We start from the raw sequence: 18,057 nt of genomic DNA on the forward strand, positions 1-18,057 counted from the left end.
CGGCCCCGCCTCCTGATGAAGGGCAGCAAGCACTTCTTAACCCACTTTGCTCGCTGAGGCTTCAGTCTGGGGACTGGAATCTCTAATTAGAATTTCCACGTTCATCAGGGGGCATCTTTATTTGTAGTAATAAAATGGGGACAGAGCATCACCTCCCAAGCCTGACAGCTGTACCTTTGACAAATATTCCCTAATGGCACTAGAAATAGGTGATAGCGACTGAATCACAGACTGCACCCGAATGACAAAAGTTACGTTTAATTTACAATGTAATAAAGGTTACAGGTAAAAAGCTACACATAAAGCGTGAAAAGGCCTATTACACAAATGTACAAATCTCTGTACAAAGCTCACATCAATGTGTCCTACCTTCGTCTCCTATGTTTGTTAGCCAGGTCTAGTCTTGGAGCTCTGGACAACGAGAGCTCTCGGTCGAGGGGGGAAAGAGCCTCCAAATCAACATCTGAAAATGTCCTCTTCGAGATATCCGTTACTTCAAAGTAAAATCTTTTCCTTTTTAATTGAAATTGCTCTAACTGGTCATATCCTTTTTATTGCCTTCATAATACACTTGAAAAGGAAAGAAATGCCTTAGAGAGTAGAGGACAGTACTCTGGAATCGAATGAGAAACCTCAGCAAGTAGAGTACTCAGGTTTGACAAGAAAAACAAATAAAGTTCAAACAATACTGTAAGTTTAAAACTATCAACCTGTGTCTATGGCACTGGTCACAGATGAAGAAAAATCAAAATGTTCTCATTCTAACAGAAAGGACAAAAGAGAAAAGCCTAACTACTGGACCTCAAAACCACTGACCCAGGAAAACTTCTGAGTTGTTTTAAACCTTAGCTTAACCGAAGCATTCTAAACCCTCTTGTTAACCTGGAATCCGTGGCAACCCTTCTGCTACCTGGGACTTGCAGGATAGTAAATATAAATCAGGCTGTTGAACCCACAAGGCTGGCAATGCTACTGTCACCTCCACAGCTCTACATTCAACCTGAAGGCCTGGAGTCTCTCCCTGGGGTAAATGATTTTTTAAAAAATGATCCTAGAAAGAGGGAGAAAAGAAAAAAGGAAATAATGGAAAGCGTGGAAATGAGCCAGGGCAGTCTATTTAAAAGGATGTATGAAACATTTCTCTGCAATGAAAGTGTTCTGAAGACAGGTCTTTCTGGGATACTTCAACCCCACCCCCAGTTTTAATATTACATGGTTAGGACCCCAGGAGACATTCTGAAAGACGATACTGCACACATGGAAAGTTTTTCTCCCTAGTTCATTAGCTCCCCCATCACCCTTCCACCCCGTTCCCACCCAATCCCACCCTCCTCCATTACCAAAAATATCAAATCAGTAAGGAAGGTGTGGGCTTCTTGCCCGGCCAAGCCTCTTTTGCGTATTTTTTCTTCTTGGGTTCGTTGACAGCTTCAGGGTTATAGACGGCAGGGTTTGGTGCAGGGTTCATGGTCACTGCTGACGGCACGACGGGAGTCAAGTCCACGTCAGGAGCGAGGTTCGGGTATGGCATGGGCAAGCCGCCGATGAGTGCTGTCCCGTGGATGCCATGCGGCTGGGAGCCGGCTTCACTGTGTGTGGGGGGCAGGCCCCCATAGAGTCCTCCACTGAATGCAAAGTTCTGCATGCGCCTGTTCCCTGATTCCTCCAGGCCCAGGGAGCCAGGGCCCTCCACCCGCTTCTTCTGTGGTTTATAGAGAAGACAAGAAGTGAGACACAAGAGTGCTGTTAGCCTGTTCTATTGCAGTCCTCAAAAAACTGGGGAAGGCCCCTAAACCTCTAACTTGTTTTGTTTCCTAAACAACCCATCTCACTGTCCTGAAATCTCAGGGTCTGGAGAGACCTTACAGTGGTCATCTAACATCATGGCTCTCAAACACTGCCCCACATAAAGTGGTCACCATCCCACGTCAAACTGAGAAAAATGAGGCTAGTGTGTGAACTTTTCATAAAGTAAGACTTATCCAGTTTAAGTGACCATTCTTTACCCTAAGGTCATACTCCTCCCTCTTTTTTTTAATGTTAAAATGCCCTTTCAGGAATCAGAGGTGATAACTGATGGTAGTAAGTATTTCAATTTTTCTTTTTGGGGGGGAAAATAAAAAGTTAGTATCTTCCTGTTGGACACCTAATTTTTAAACATTAATCTGAGAGCAGAACAAATCTGTAGTGACTGAAAGCAGCTTACTGGTTGCCTGGGAGTGGGAGGAAACTGACAGCAAAGGGACAGGGGAACTTTCTGGGGTGATGGAAATCTGTATTTTGATTATGGTGGTGGTTACCCAGGTGTATATATCTGTCAAAATTCAAATTATACTTTAAAGACAACAGAAAATTCCAAAGGATGAAGAAAAAAGAGAAAAGTGCCCAAGGGGAAATGTGACACAAATACTATGGAGTTGTATGGAAAAATTCCATCTTATACTTTTTCACACTGGACTAAAGTTCAATGAAAGATCCTCCCTCACCCCTCTATTCCTTTTGCATGAACTTGACACATTTTATCAATCTATTCTAATATATTCTAAAGATTTTTTTAAAAATAGAACTCGCTATAGCATCTCTGACCAGCATCTTCCAATCACATTTTGAATACCTCTACTAATAGGGATCTACTTCCAGGGGCCATTTGTTCCCTTTTGGCGCCCTAGCTGGCAGGTGGTTCTCCACATGTTGAGCAATCAGAACATCTCTGTAACTTCCACCTCTTGGTTCTTCAACAGAGCTGCTCTTTAAACCTAATCCAATGTGGGCTGGCTTTCCTATCTGTGCCATCCCCATTCACAAAATAAAGATGTGGTAAAGGCCAGAGGTGCCATGCAGAAATGCAACAATGTCTCTTCTTTGCCTAATAGCTTACTTTGAGTCAAGAAGGGAAGGTTAAAGAAAGGTGGGTCTCTCTGCACCCTGCTGGGAGGTAAATTTACAGACCCACATCACACCATAATTTACATGCAGGATCAAGCTAGTTGGTCACCTGCAGCCTCTCTATGGCACTCCAGGATCCCTACACCCAGATGGGTAAATGGATTTCCACAGTATGAAAAATGGGAAAGGAGCAAAGAATGTTTTAAAATTAAGCACACACTTAACACTTACCTACATGTAAGAGTGGGTTTCTAAACCAGACTATATGACATTTCAAACACTGTCACAACATGCTTCCTACCTTGACTGGGACCACTGCAGTCTGCACCATGTTCCGGAAGCGACCAACTGAGGGATCCACATCCTCTGCAAAAAGACACGAGGGCAGGGTTAGTTCAGTAATCAACTGGGAGGATTAAGGTTACAGGGCTCAATGCGAACAAAGCAATCACAATAATTCATATTAAAACAGTAAAATACAGCTAACACTTCAAGTGTTTACTGGGTACTGTGTTAAATCCTCACAACAACCTTATGAGGTAAGTACCACTACAATAAACATTTAATAGATGAGAAAACAAACTCAGGCTTGGAGGAGGAAAGTGACCGGCCCAGTCACCTTGCTGGAGAGGAGCCAGGATATAAATCTAAGCAGCCAGAAACAGGCCTGTGCTCTGGACCATGTGCTACGCTGGCTTCCCCAGGTTCTCTCCCATTCCACATACCTCCCTCTTTTGAGGGAAGACATCAATAATCTCATGTTAGTGATAAAAAGAGGTCACACACCACATACCTTGCTAACACCCACTCATTAGCAAATAACAGAATTAGGATTCAGACCCAAGGCTTCTAGCTTAACTTTGCCTTTCAACCTGAACAACTGTATATAGGCATACCTTGTTTTATTGAGTTTCACTTTACTGTGCTTTGCAGATGTTGTTTTTTAAAATAAAAACAACAACAAATTGAAGGTTGGTGGCAACCATGCATTGTCAGATGATGGTTAGCATTTTTTAGCAATAAAGTATTTTGTAATTAAGGCATTGTAAAGAAACAAGTACATTGCTTTTGTAGACATAATGCTACTGCACACTTAACAGTTTACAATATAACGTAAATGTAACTTTTATATGCACTGGCAAATCAAACAAATATGTGTGACTAGCTTTGATATTCACTTTACTGAAGTGGTCTGGAACCAAACCCACAATTCCACCAAGTTACGCCTGTACAATTAAGACTCACTAAAGGATCTGAAGCCCCTGTCCAGGCAGGGTGGGAGAGCGGCTCCCTTTTCACAGCTTATACACACACTATTGTACCCTACGAAGCTTCTAGCTTCATTCATTCACTGTGCCAGAAGAATGCACTAAGACCAAGTAAGGGACATGCTTAAGTCAGTCAGTCTCTCATTTACTGGACATCAGGCATGGAAATAAAGAGCAAGACACCGTCCTGCCTGTAAGGAGTTCACAGTTGTAAAGCCAGATAGGCTAGAATACAATGGAGGTGCTTGAAGAGTGGTGCAAAAATAGTTTTCTTGGAGCACAGAGGGGAGAATTGGGCTGGATCACCTAGAATGAACAGTTTTCTCACTGAAGACTGAGTGTGGGGAAACAGGCAAGCATAGACTTATTATCATTGCTAGAGAAAACTACTCCAGGGCCCTTTTATCTTAATATAGTGGTAGGAAAGGAGTCGTTTCCCTAATAGATGTTGTACACCTTATTTTAATGCGTTGAGGGCACTTGCTATTTAAAGAAACACTCCCGTGAGTCCCTCTGGAATACAAAGATTCCTTATTTAATTTGAATAAGTAGTCCCCGGTTTATTTGTTTTAAGTCTGGCTTTTCACATATTAGGATGCCTCTAAGGAATATACCCTGGAATTATTTTCACAAACAATCGATGTTCAATGAATGAATAGCTTCTATATGGAAGAAGAAAGAGGAAAAGATATCCAGGTTCATCAGGAAGGAGAGGTCTCTAAAAAAGGCACCCTTATTTTCTCTCTCATTACCATAACAGCCCTGCTCCAATCATCCCTTCAGGAAAGCTAAATCAAGTGCAAGAGCAACTGGAGCCCAAGAGGCGTGGCTAACGGGGTATGTGGCCCACAGACACAAGAGGCCTGCGGAAGTAGGGGCTAAGCCATCTGGGGGACCCTGTCCTGTGCTGGCTGAATGGTGCTCAGGCCTCTCACCCTCTCCTCGTTCTCTAGCCATTCGACTCCTAGAGAGGGGGTCTGCCCATTGCAGGAAATCTCTGCTCCTGGAAGATCTACCGAGAAGTTTCTTGCTAAGTCTACTTCTAGTATAGCAAAGTCTGCATAGGTAAAGGCAAAAGGGGTGGCAGATGATGAAGAGGACAAGGGCTACTGAGTGCCAAGCACAGATATGAGGTATTTTCACATATATTAATCATTTAATCTCCCCACCAATCCTGAGGCCAGTAGTCATGTCACTGGCCAGGGTCACAGAGCTACTAAGCAGAGAGGTGGATTTCATACCTAGGCCCTCTGATCAGAGCCCACGCTCTTAAACACTATGCCATACTCTGCCTGAACGTACTGCCTTAATAAAGCTTCAGGACAATAATTTTCTTTTTTTCCCTTTTTCTCTTTTTTGGGCATGCCGAACGGCATGTGAGATCTTCGTTCCCCAACCAGGGAGTGCGGAGTTTTAACCACTGAATTGCCAGGAAGTCCCACAATAATTTTCAAGGAGAAAAACAGAACATATCAGACCCCGAGTCCTGAAAGAGACTTAAATTATCTAGTTCAGTGATTCCCAAACTGTTGGCTGTTCATCAGTACAAACAGGAGCTTATTAAAACTACAAATGTCTAGATCCAACCCCTAGAAACTCTTATCTGGCACTCAGAAATAAACTTCCCAGGTTAGTCATCCAGCTCCTGCCCAAACATTTCCCTTGGGCCTTCACTACTTTGAGAAGTAATTCATTCCACTTCACACATCATCAGAAAGTGAACAAAAGTCACTAGAATGAATGCCCCAATCTCTTTCACAGGAATTCTTTTAATTCTTCTTCTAAATATAAGAAGGATTTGTTGTTGCTTTTTATGCTGAGCCAAATACTTGCTACTCACAGGCTCTGGTTTCGCCTACTCCTTCCTCCCGAAGGTCAGCCCTGCAAACATCCACCTCAGGGTGCCTCCCTCCAATCTACTCTCCTTCATGCACAGTTCCCAGCATTTAGGGACCACTTTCCATAGCTGGGAGTCTCCTCCTCCCCTCAAGACTACATAACACATTTAGTACTTAAGGCCATGCTTGCATTTAGTAACACATTTGGGTGAGTTCTGCTCAGAACACAGGCCACCGGGTTACTGTCCCCCATTATTCTATTAATGCAATCTTAAACTGTACTTGATTAGTTTCCACATCCCCCTGATGACTCAGACTGCATTTTTAACTAACTAAAATCCTTATACCTTTTTTTTTTCCATGAGCTGTCACTGGAGCAGATTTTCCCCATTTAAATAATTGACATTCTGAAACTAAATGCAGGACTTGAAAGTTATTCTCACTGCATTTCAATTTGGGATATAAAAGCAACTTGTTAGTCTGGGATCCTTGTTTACATCCATGAAGGTTTATTTTCAAACAAGATTTTTGGAATCCCAATTCCATCTTCACTGTATAAACTGCACCTCCCAGCTCCATGCCATCCACCTCCCAGAGTACTTGAGATATAACATGAGCCCAATAAATGAATGTTGAATGATGGAACAAATGGGTAAACTCAATGGCCTTCCCAGAAACTGATGCTCTCATCTTGCTGACGTTTCCATACAATCTATCTATAAATTACGACCTTACAGAGGCAAGTCTTCAATGCGATTAATAGTGGCAGAAAGTTCTCCAATCTTAGAGTTACCAATCATACATGGAACCCCATGACAATAGTGTCTGCTCTGACCTATACTTAAACTCCACTATACCTGGATCAGCAAAGGAGAATTACAGCCTTCCTCCGCCTACTTCTTTCACATTGCAACTGGATAATGCTTGAGTTTCAGGGCACTCCATCAATGTACAGGTATATCTTGTTTTACTGCACTTCACAGATACTGAGTTTTTTATAAATTGAAGGTTTGTGGAAACCCTGCATCAAGCAGGTCTATCAGTGCCATTTTCCCAACAGCATTCACTCACTTCTTGTCTCTGTGTTACATTTCGGTAATTCTCACAATATTTAAAACTTTTCCATTATTATTATAGTTGTAATAGTGCTCTGTGATCAGCAATCTTTGTTGTTACTATTGCAAAAAGATTACAACTCACTGAAGGCTCAGACTAGCATGGCTAGCATCTTTTAGCAATAAAGTATTTTTTAATTAAGGTACGTACATTGTCTTTTTTAGACATATGCTATTGCACACTTAACAGATTGAAGTAGTGTAAACGTAACTTTTACACGTACTGGGAAACTAAAAAATTCGTGTGACTTGCTTTATTGCAATGCCTGAACTGAACCCACAATATCTCCAAGGTATGCCTGTTCTGTACAAAAATATCTCCCCTCAACATAGCACCTGTTATCCTAAACCTTGTAGAGAAACATTACAACTGACCTACAGGTTGTGTACACTACTCTCTGACATCACAGCTTTTTCATCAGAAAAAACCAGGAAGATACCTCACCTGGGTTGATGATCTCATCATCCTCACTAAAGGTCACCCGTGAGTTCTTCCTCTTCCTCTTTGGTCTCTGAATGTCCAGATTCCCCTCCTCAATGGTGAGAGTGGAAATCCGCTTGTTGTGGGCAGTGTTGAACTCCGTCAGGTTCTGGGACAGGGTTCACACAGGAAAGACAGGAATAAGTACACAAGGAATTTGAAGGAGAATATTACCAAATAAAGGGCAGGAAGGTATTAGGAGCTAACCTTGACCTCTCCACACAGATGAAATTCTTTTCTGCATTCAGAAAAGATTCATTACCATCCATAGACAGCTAATACCAGCAAGCCTCAATTTGACAGAATGTGGAACATCTTCATTGACTAGTGGGGCAGTGATATTCAAAAGGGAGTGAAGGACCTTGAGCTGAAGACAGGTCATCTGTGCAAAAACCCTTGAGTTGAGGTTTTGGGTTTTTTTGAAGAAAGTTTATCATGTTTTCATGCTGAGAATTAAAGGAATACAACTGGGAAGATATCCAAGGATTGTCTTTAAGTAACAGAAACGAGAAAGGACAATTGACAGCTTCTTTCCCAGTAGCTCTCTCCTTTAAAACTTAAGGACATTACCAGTGCACTGAATATCTGGCATTAATATTTTGTCACTCCCCATCCCTTCATCTGGCCCCATTTCTACTCATAACTATCCATCCATCTCAGTGATTAACTTGGCCTCATCACTGCTGCCTGCCTCTTCCCAATCACCTGGACTTATTCCAATCTGTACTGCAGTTTGAGACATCCCAAATGTCTTGAGAACAAGGACCCAGAGATGACATAACATACTGAACTAAAAGACAGGAAGGCATGGAAGCAGCCTGGAAGAGAATGGGCAAGAGCGACTGCCAACCAGGTCCCTGGCTATGAGGCTACTTCTTTAGAACAAAATAACTTCTAAGTTGTAAGACTACTACTGTGCTTTTCTTCCTAAGGGCTGGGAAACTGTCTCGGTATACAAGAATAGTAAATGCATGTGGGTGGTTAAGGACAGGCTGGCGTTTGATCTACCTGGATAGACCGGTCACACCAATGCAGTGATAGACATGTGAAGACAAACGCTACATCACAAACTACTGGGGTCAGCTCTAGAAAAGAAAACCTTAGCACATTAAAATTAAATCTTGTAAAATTCATGGCCTTCAGGGCAGCCAGGCCCAGAGCAGAAGTAATCAAGTTCTACTCAGAAGATTCTTGGGCTGACTGGACAATATCAAAAAGAGCTACATAAATGAATGAAAGCTTCAATCTCTGTAAGCTAGTGTTGTTCAAACAAACTTTCTGGATGATAGAAATGTTTTCTATCAGTGCTATTCAATATGGTTAGTCACTAGCCACATGTGATTACTGAGTACTTGGAATGTGGTTAGTGGCTACTGCACTGGACAGTGCAGCTCTAGAGAAACGTAACTCCCAGCCTTGGCTTCTAACATCCACTGAAGGTGCACAAGACAACCATAAGGGTCTACTGGCAGGAGATCCAGTCTCCTAGTTAGCCCTGGTTATACATAACCAAACCCACACAATGCAGCTCTCCAAGGGCCACACCACACTGCCAAAGTGGCAAAGGCTTATCACTGGGCTCAAGAAAACCTCCAGTTGCTAAGTCACTGGCATTTCAAACTACACAGAACAGCTACATACTGCAAAAGCCAGAGTCCCAAAAGACATAACAATGACATAGACAATGGAATTACATCAAGCTCTGTTTCCTCCTCTGGAAGCCCCAGTAAGCCCTTGAGTTCATCATCCTCTCCACCCATCTTCTCATCTCCTTTCACAGCCGATGGCAATGTCTGAGGCTTCTCACGCAGAGTGTATGCCCTTGTGGATGCACCAAATGAGACCGTGGAATCGATGGGAATTTGCTGAGGCTTGTGAGGCTCCAACCGAATGTGACCCAAGAAAGTGCCGTGTGCTGGGAATAACCGAATCAGAAATGTAAGAGAGGAAAACAAACAAACAAACAAACCTGAGTTGTAGAAGGAAGAGTAGCTCCTGCCAGCACATCAGTTTTGTTTTTTAAATTTTATTTATTTATTTATTTATTTATTTATTTATTTATTTATTTATTTATTTATCCATGGCTGCATTGGGTCCTCGTTTCTGTGCGAGGGCCCTCCCCAGTTGCGGCAAGTGGGGGCCACTCTTCATCGCGGTGCGCGGGCCTCTCACTATCGCGGCCTCTCCCGCTGCGGAGCACAGGCTCCAGATGCGCAGGCTCAGCAATTGTGGCCCACAGGCCCAGTCGCTCCGCGGCATGTGGGATCCTCCCAGACCAGGGCCCGAACCCGTGTCCCCTGCATTGGCAGGCAGACCCTCAACCACTGCGCCACCAGGGAAGCCCAGTTTTGCTTTTTAAAATGGAAATGGCACTGGGTCCACTTTGCATCCCTTGTCATGGGTCACAATGAAAAGGAAACTCCTTCACTGAATCTTGAATCTCTTCAGTGGATTTCTTACACTTGCTCTCTGCTGCCAGACAGGCTTGGCTCCATTCTGGGTCCAGCAGGAATGGCTCCAACCCAGCAATAGGCATGCCCCCTAAGGTAGAAGACAGGAATTGCTATGGTCTGACCTCTCCAGCCCCAAGTCTAAGGAACATAGAAATTGCTGGACTGGTGGCAGTTATGCTTGGGGTTTCCCCAGGATAAGAAATGAGGTTGGCTGAAACAGGTGCAATATCAATGGCAAGGCAAGCCAAAATCCTACTGGAGAGTCTGGATATTTTTCCATGTCTGCATTCTGTATATTATGAAATGGAGAGAAAAGATGAGATAAATTTGCAAGTAAGTACTTATGAGACAAGGCTCTCCAAAACCATTATATAAGCATACTGGGGTGATGTGTGCGTGTGTATGGGGAGCGGGGAAAGGAGTAAAACACGGTCAACCCAGGAAGCAGATCCTTTACATTTCAAGCTGTAATTATACATAGGCAAAAATGAACAAATTTCAAGGCCCCATGCAGCCAATTCTCAACTGCATTTCTGGGATTATCTTTGACAAACTTGAAAATCTTATTAGTTGGAGTGTGCTCATAGAATTAAAATTGATATTATTAATAGTCACAGCAAAATGTAGCTGGGATAAAGAGCCCATTATAAAAAATTAACTTTTGGTCAAAACAAGTTTTTGTTTTCTTTTTAATGTCCTACTGTACTACAACTCTACTACATTAATGGAGCTAATCACAGCTTCTGCTTAAATTGGACCACAATCTATCATGGGCCTATAAACACATTCCCTAGTTCCTGGGTGCTTTTTTCTGTTCTCTGTATATACCTATTGCTCTCTCCAGGAAAGTGCTCCCCAAAACCCTCTTCTCTCTCCAGTCATCAATTATTTCAGTAAAATAGGAAATATCACAGGAATGGAGAACGACTACTTTAAAAACCAAACATAAACTTCCTTGATGAGCAACAAAACACGACTTCAAAACTGAAGAACCCAAAGAGCATTTTCACACTGCCCAAAAGACAATGTGTGAAATAGGATGGGATATGAGTTACTTACTACTGTTGAGATCTATTAGGAAAACTCTCTTCAGATGCTTGTGGTAGACCAAGGCAGCGTGGACCCGAGAGCAAGACTGGTGGTCAATGGTAAAGTCACACAAATCAGGGTTTCTCCCAAATAAGTAATACTTCTTCTCATCAATAATCAGTTTCTAAATAAATTAAATTAAATATTACTTAAAGCTTGTTTCAACAGGGTTTAGCAAAAATTCTTCCAATAAACTAAGTAGAGCATCTTAAGATAAAATTCCTTGTCAAAGGAAATATATATATTTATATTTACTATTATTTTCAAGATAAAGAGCTCAGAATAATTTATTAACATTGGGGGATGGATGGCAATTAATCTCCCCAAATGTAGTGGTCAAATGTTTAGTGTTGATATGAAAAGAACTTTCCTAATCCTATTAGATGTAAATGGCATGCAAGAGTGGTTGTCTTCTGTCCATTGGAAATTTAAGATTTCACTGAATCTTAATTTTAGGTCAAGCAGGAAACACAAAGTATGCCTATAAAGTAATAAGACCGCTTTTCAGAAAAATATATATTCAAATGAAGATTATCAATTGGTTCACAAAGGAAGGGGATATAGACACCTATCTATATTCTAATCATGCTGCCAGAGACCCAGAGTATTTCTGGAACCCTCTTGAGAAACTAGAATTACATTAGACATCATTGTATGAGCCTCTAAATCTAACTTTATTGTCCCATTTCATTTTGGCCACAAAAAAGCATTACTCAAAGTTAACTCTAAATGAGTATTTGCTGTGTCCAAATATGGAACAACCTCACAGGGCAAAGATTTTCCAGGTTTGGGGGAAGGGGATGTAGCGATTAAACATTTACTGAAGGACTATTATTGCCAGGCATTTTTAAGTATTATGTCATCTAATCCTCAAAACAACTCTGTGAACCAAGTATCACCTTTATTGTTAAACATAAGAAAATAGATTCAGAGAGATGAAGCCACGCATCCAAGGCAGTCCAGCTGGTTAAGTAGCAGATCTGGGGTTTAAACTCAGATGTGAAATGACCTGCAATGATAACATTCTAAACAACAGTGCCATGGGTCTGAAACAATTCTGAGAAGAGCTCCAAAATGTTTCTAGCCACTGCTGTGGTACTGGAAAAAACGAAACTGTATAAGGTCCCAATATAATAGCAGAAAAGAGGATTTCGCAGACCAGCAATCTATTATTTTAAAAATTGTAGGGGCTGACATAGTACTGTTAACTTTTCTTTTGCCATATGAGAACAATTTTTTTAATTGTCACCAATCAATATTATAATCATTTTATGAAAGATAGGTCATTTTAACAAATAAGTAAGAAGAAGGATAAAGGACCACTCTTTGAGCTGAATATATGAAAAACTCACTACACTGTCTTTATTTTTCTTTTAATCCTAGATCAGTAAAGCCTTTGCCACAGACTGGTTGTAGACTGGGCCATCATAGATGAAGGACTCTAGATAAATTTTCGCTAACACTGCTTTCAGTTCTTAAAGTCTACAATATGAGTACTTTGAAGAATAACCCTCATTCATATACATTATGTTGTTCCTTTAAGTTTTGGGGGTTTTTTTTGGCCGTGCCACGCGGCTCGCGGGGATTTTAGTTCCCCCACCAAGGACTGAACCAGTGCCCTCGGCAGTGAAAGTGCCGAGTCCTAACCACTGGACCGCCAGGGAATTCCCTGTTTTTCCTTTAAACACAAGGTCTCACTAAGCTCTAGTTCACATTTCACACTATGCTCCTTCTAAAATCCCTGAGAGAAGACAGCACAAAGTTGAATAGGGAAGTATAGTCAAATTAGGATGTACCAGGCTAGGAATCAAGAGGCTTATATTTCATTCCTGGCTATGTCATTGAATCCACAGTGGGCTACAATTCTCCCCTATGCTTCAGTGTTCTTACAAAACCAGAAATACACCTCACGTACTGATAACAGTTAACAACTGCTAAGTAGTTATGTGCCTATGCACTATGAGTTTTATGCTATGTCATTTCATCCTCACAACCACTCTGTGAAGTAGGCAGGCACTATTATTCCTATTTTTATAGATAGGAAAAGTTGAGGCACAAAGAAATTAATTAATATATGCAAGTTCACATAGCTAGATATTTATAAACTGGATTAGAAATTCAGGTTTGTCTGACTTCAGAGTCTAAGCTTTTTAAACCCCTACATTATATATTTTCTTCACTCTTCCTGCATCAAAAAAGCCACCATATGGCAAAAAACATTTTAAGGAGTGAACAAGTACTATGGGTCACACTCTTAATTGTTTTTTAAACAATCACTTACCCAGTTCCTTTCCAGCTTAGCCTTTAAGGCTCAAAATAGGTATGGGGGTCACCTCTGGGAAACCCTGTCCAGCAGTGCCCACCTGCTGCTGGCAGAGCTTGTCCCAGGCCCCTAGTGCTAGGGAGCACCAAGATTCAACAACAGTCTGACAGCTCAGTCACACAAGTATCCCCATGTCTGCTCAGACCCAAGTATTAAGACTTGGGTTAAAAATAAGACATTGCTTCAGAATTGAGAGAACCCTGAAATTTCAGCATCTTATTCTCTCTAGGTAATATCTATGCAGGTTGAATCTCACTGCATTTCTCATTCATATTTATATGCACATAGATTATGTCCTCATAAGGTTAAATTTGCTAACCACAGTGTTCATAGGCTAGACTTAAAGAAACAGTACAGAAGATCACCAGCACTTGGGTTCTAATATAAAATTGACCACATTTCTATGATTCTAAGCTGCCAGTACCAGCGATTTAGGTGTTTAGAGGGGAAAAAAAAGAAAGGGCCTCCAAATTAAATATATACATTCACTATTAAAGGCATCTCCATTATAGAAATGTGAAAATGTAGGGAAAAAAATAGTATGCCTCAGAAGCAAGAAAATGTGTGAATTCTTGGACAATATGCTTCTTCTGTCCAAGTGAATGAAATAATGCATTGGTCTTTCAATAGCCACTAAGCCACAATTTCTTAACTAGCTATGGCTAGTACCATTATCCAGTTGTGCCTCTGAGTTATAACTCAGAGTGTATCTTTACACACTGGGCTTAAAAGACTCATGGCTTTTGTTTTAATATTGCACTTCTTAAACCCAGCTATCACAACACATCACAAGCCTCTGACACAAGGCTAGGACACAGATAGCTCGGTTAGTATCAAGTGCTGCCTAAGTCCTTAAAAAATAAGCACATCTCGGGTCTATTCCTCTCAGAAACAATACAGTGATGTCTAAGGATTGTAACATGACAGTTTTGTGGCAACTCAGCACACCTAAGAGCACTGAAAGAGAACATTATCACTTAATGGAAACCAGTAATTAGAAGGATGTTTGACAAGTCAGAGTGCTTTGAAAATATAAATTATTTCGCAGAGGAATATGACATTATCATTAAAGCTAGCCCTCCTTGTCTGTTTCTTCCTGTAGTAAACTAAAGATTTACTAAATTCTGGTTTAAAAAAAAAAAGACTCCTATATATCTATTTAGCAATAATATTTTATATGTGTGGAACAGTCTACAGTGTAACAAAACAAAACAAAAAACATTTTAGCTAACTTATTCCCTTGAATAACCTGGGTACTCTGTAACCTTTAAGATAGAAGAACACATGACAAAGGGGCTCTAAGTGACTGGCTCAGGGCTTGATGAATTAATAAGAGAATTCATCACAACTCATGCCTTAATACTTTGCAAAATACGTGGGTATCTCTACAACATCCTGAAAGTGAAAAGAGTGTATTTATAGAACATCCTGCAGGAGACCTCAAAGATAGCTTTTCATTATGGAGTGCAATGTTTTTACTATATATAACAAAGAAAAATAACTGCACTCAATAATAGGGCCTTGAACTTAAATTCTATCTGAGCAAGCAAACATAAAATTGGTTGAAGACACAGAGACTCACAACTCCACAGTCAGAGTGGGCTTAATCTCCATCTCTTGGTAAATAAATGGTAACATAAGGATTAAAAAAAAGTACACAACCTAACAGCTAATCAAAATTCATGTTCTCTTGAAGTTCTATGTGGTTTTCATTTTAGAGACTTATAGAAAAGCTGGAATTCTGCTCAACTTGTCCTTTATAGTACTTATTTCAATTATAATCATGCAAATTTTTGTGTGATTCTATTGTTCCCATCAGATGATTTCTTTGAGGACAGGAACCACGTTTGTTCTGTTCACTGCTATAGTCCTATGCCGAGCACAGTGACTGGCACATAATAAGTACTCAGTAAATGTTTTGAATGAATGAATGAATTTTGTCACCATTTCCATTCTCTTCTTTGAGCAAGTATCTTAGTTTACTATCTTCTTTGAAGAGTTTTGGCTTGAATCTCATAAAAGCAACTTAAAAGTTAAATTCAATCTACATCATTCACTTTCTTCTTCAATTACTACAGATCTTGCACCTTCCATACAACTCCACATACTCAGAGAGAAGGAATTCACCAAGTTATAGGGCATCCAGTTTGATTGAGGCCTACAAGCCCATGATCTATTAAAACCCTTCATTTGGAAGGTGAGAGGAGTCACAAAAAACTGAGTGTCTGTGGAGATACATGGTTTTAATGTGTTATATCACCATGTGCTTTTAATAGAAAAAAAAATCAGGATGAACGAAAGTAGCATTTCTGGAAAACAAAGCACAGGAGAGGAGGTGGAAAAGTGAGTCACTGGCAAAAATCTTTAGTGTGGTGGGAAAAAAAGGGAAGACATGTATTTCCATACCTCAATTAGCTTGTCTCCTTTGACTACATCCAGATGTAAACCAGGAGGGGGTTTACCTGCCCTGAAAAATACGTGTGAAAAAACATTTTCAGGATGAGTTTGTAAATGCCATTTACAATCATTATCCCATTCAACACTGTAGCTCTCTTACTAGCCTATAATTAGTTCACGTTCAAGCAGAAATGCCATCTACTTCACTGTTATTATAGCTCCTTTCTACATTTGACACTTACTTCCCCAGTGACTCAATTGCTCTGAAACATATTTTAGTGGATCTGTATTTAGAGCAGCACCAAAGAAACCCATATTTTAACACTGGATTATCCACCTTGGAGAAAAAGCGCACAAAGAGTGCAAGTAGTATAGCTGGGGTTGTCTGGTCACTTGGAGTCTGAATCTAAGATTTTCCACTACCATTAATACCATATAAAGGCAGAATAAATCAGTTGGTGTCTGGGGCTGATCAAGACTAGACTTATCACAGAATAAGCAGAGGGTACTGTCCCGAGCTCTGAGTCCAAATCAGAGAAGTGTAATTAGGGAGCTAGGTCAATCCAAAACTATGCCCATGAAACCAGGTACCAATAAATACAAGACGTATTTGTTAACCTTGAACAGGTCATTCTACAATGGCATGGTTAAGGGAACTTTTCTCTACACTCCTGTAACCACACCATCCAAGGGAGATACATATATGTCAAAGCACCTAACACAGTGCCTGGTGCCTAACAGACGCTGAGGAAATGGCAGGTGATCTAATACAGTCTCTTCTAACTATAAGTTTACTGTCCTGGCCCAACTTCTGAAATCAATGCAGCAAGGAACCAAAATGGACACAGAATTTGCAGACTGAAGCAACTGCGTGTTACAAAAGTACAGAGGGACCCAGAAAATAGCCACACATTCACTTGCTTCCTGTGTTTGCTCCTTCGAAGTTTGAAGGATGAACAATCTTGCCAGAGTCCCTACATGTGCACACACAAAAATGCACCTGTTTACATCTAACTTAAGATGCAACACAGTCATCTCACAATCCTGACCCAACTCCTCTATGGAGGTTGCTAGTAAGACAAGTGCATTGGACAAAAGCCCATTTTGTCTGGAAAACAGGGAAAGCCAAGTTACGTCCAAAACATGCTTTCTGAACTCCTACTATGTGCCAGGCTCAGGCCTAGGAACTCTAGGAACTGGGAATATAAAGATGCGTTAGGCAGCCCTTGCCCTTGAGGATCTCTATATAACGGGGGCCAGAGAGAAACACAAACAATACGCCGTGATGAGCAGAAATAGCCCCAACTCGGATGGGTCTCCTTGCAAGGCAATTCATATGTATTCATCGTGTACTTTACTCAAAGACTAAAATTATTCCATTTTCCCCAAGAACTTGCGAAAGGAGGAAAGGGGTTCATCCTAACAAGCAAGGATGCCCTCTGGTGCCCGGCTTCGCGCTGGTCGCTGAGGCAAGCGTGGGGGTAGGTCAGGGCCGTTCCTGCCCTCAGGGAGCTCCCAGTCTGCCAGGGACAGGCAAGTGCCGCACCCAGGCTGCAGCAACAACCGCGGGATGCGGGGCTCTGAGGGGGGCGCCGGGGCCGGGAAGCTAGCTCGTGCGCGCTCGGGACAGAGAGCAGGGGGGCAGATACGATGCTCCACAAGAGCACCAGACGGTCAGGAGTTGGGGTAAGTTCGGGGTCAAGGCCCCGAAGCGCCCCGGCAACCAGCTGATTGCCCGAGGGGCTGCCTAAGCGAGCGCCTCAGAGCCCCCAACTCTGGGTTTTCTCAGTTCCTGGGCCCGGGCTCCGGGTTCCCGGTTCCTCCACACGCCGCCCGGCCCGACAGACAGCTTTCCCTCAGTCAGTCCCAGGGTCTTTGGGCCGCTCGGCTCGCTGCGAGAAATGAGCCGCCCGGCCAGCCCTGGCCAGCGTAGGCCAGGCCACTCCAGCGCTGGTCGCCCCGCCACTCACCAGGTCGGGCAGTCAAACAGCGGGAGGCTAGAGCCGGAGTTCGCGGCTGCCGCCATCTTGCTTCTCCCCCTCCCATTTGGCGGGCCTGAAGCACGCCGGGAAACTGGAAGACCCAGCGGAGAGAGGCGGCTTCCCAGCAGCCTGTGCGTATGCGCGCGCGCGCGCGCCCACCCACGCACGCATGGACGCGCAGACGCACAGGGCGCTTCTAGTAGCGGTGGAAACTGGGATTGTGTT

The 18,057-nt window shown here is 42.1% G+C and overlaps 1 protein-coding gene across 4 annotated transcripts; it reads right to left on the reverse strand.

Moving 5' to 3' along the window:
• Positions 1-242: 242 nt before the first annotated feature.
• PPP1R8 (protein phosphatase 1 regulatory subunit 8) lies at positions 243-17,965 on the reverse strand. Of its 4 annotated transcripts, none has more exons than XM_082348463.1 (7): positions 17,821-17,965; positions 15,860-15,920; positions 11,101-11,254; positions 9,283-9,503; positions 7,553-7,697; positions 3,188-3,252; positions 243-1,702 (listed from the first exon to the last, which is right to left on the reverse strand). In XM_082348463.1, exons 1-7 carry the CDS (start codon positions 17,874-17,876, stop codon positions 1,349-1,351), a joined length of 1,056 nt encoding a protein of 351 aa, XP_082204589.1. In that variant the 5' UTR covers positions 17,877-17,965; the 3' UTR covers positions 243-1,348. The 4 variants fall into 4 exon arrangements, with proteins under 4 accessions (XP_082204589.1, XP_082204590.1, XP_082204591.1 ...); XM_082348464.1 differs by lacking the exon at positions 15,860-15,920 and adding an exon at positions 10,049-10,330 and having other exon boundaries at positions 17,821-17,901; XM_082348465.1 differs by lacking the exons at positions 11,101-11,254; positions 17,821-17,965 and having other exon boundaries at positions 15,860-15,876.
• Between the last annotated feature and the right edge of the window lie 92 nt (positions 17,966-18,057).

Source organism: Balaenoptera borealis (genome assembly GCF_965194805.1).
Source record: "Balaenoptera borealis genome assembly, chromosome: 1".
Lineage (NCBI taxonomy): Eukaryota > Metazoa > Chordata > Mammalia > Artiodactyla > Balaenopteridae > Balaenoptera > Balaenoptera borealis.

Excerpts from the sequence above, each read along its gene's own strand:
- PPP1R8 (XM_082348463.1), bottom strand. The coding sequence starts at position 17,876 with ATGGCGGCAGCCGCGAACTCCGGCTCTAGCCTCCCGCTGTTTGACTGC. Across the intron at positions 15,921-17,820 it reads CTGTTTGACTGCCCGACCTG|GGCAGGTAAACCCCCTCCTG; the intron begins GTGAGTGGCGGG and ends CGTATTTTTCAG. Across the intron at positions 11,255-15,859 it reads AAGGAGACAAGCTAATTGAG|AAACTGATTATTGATGAGAA; the intron begins GTATGGAAATAC and ends TAATTTATTTAG.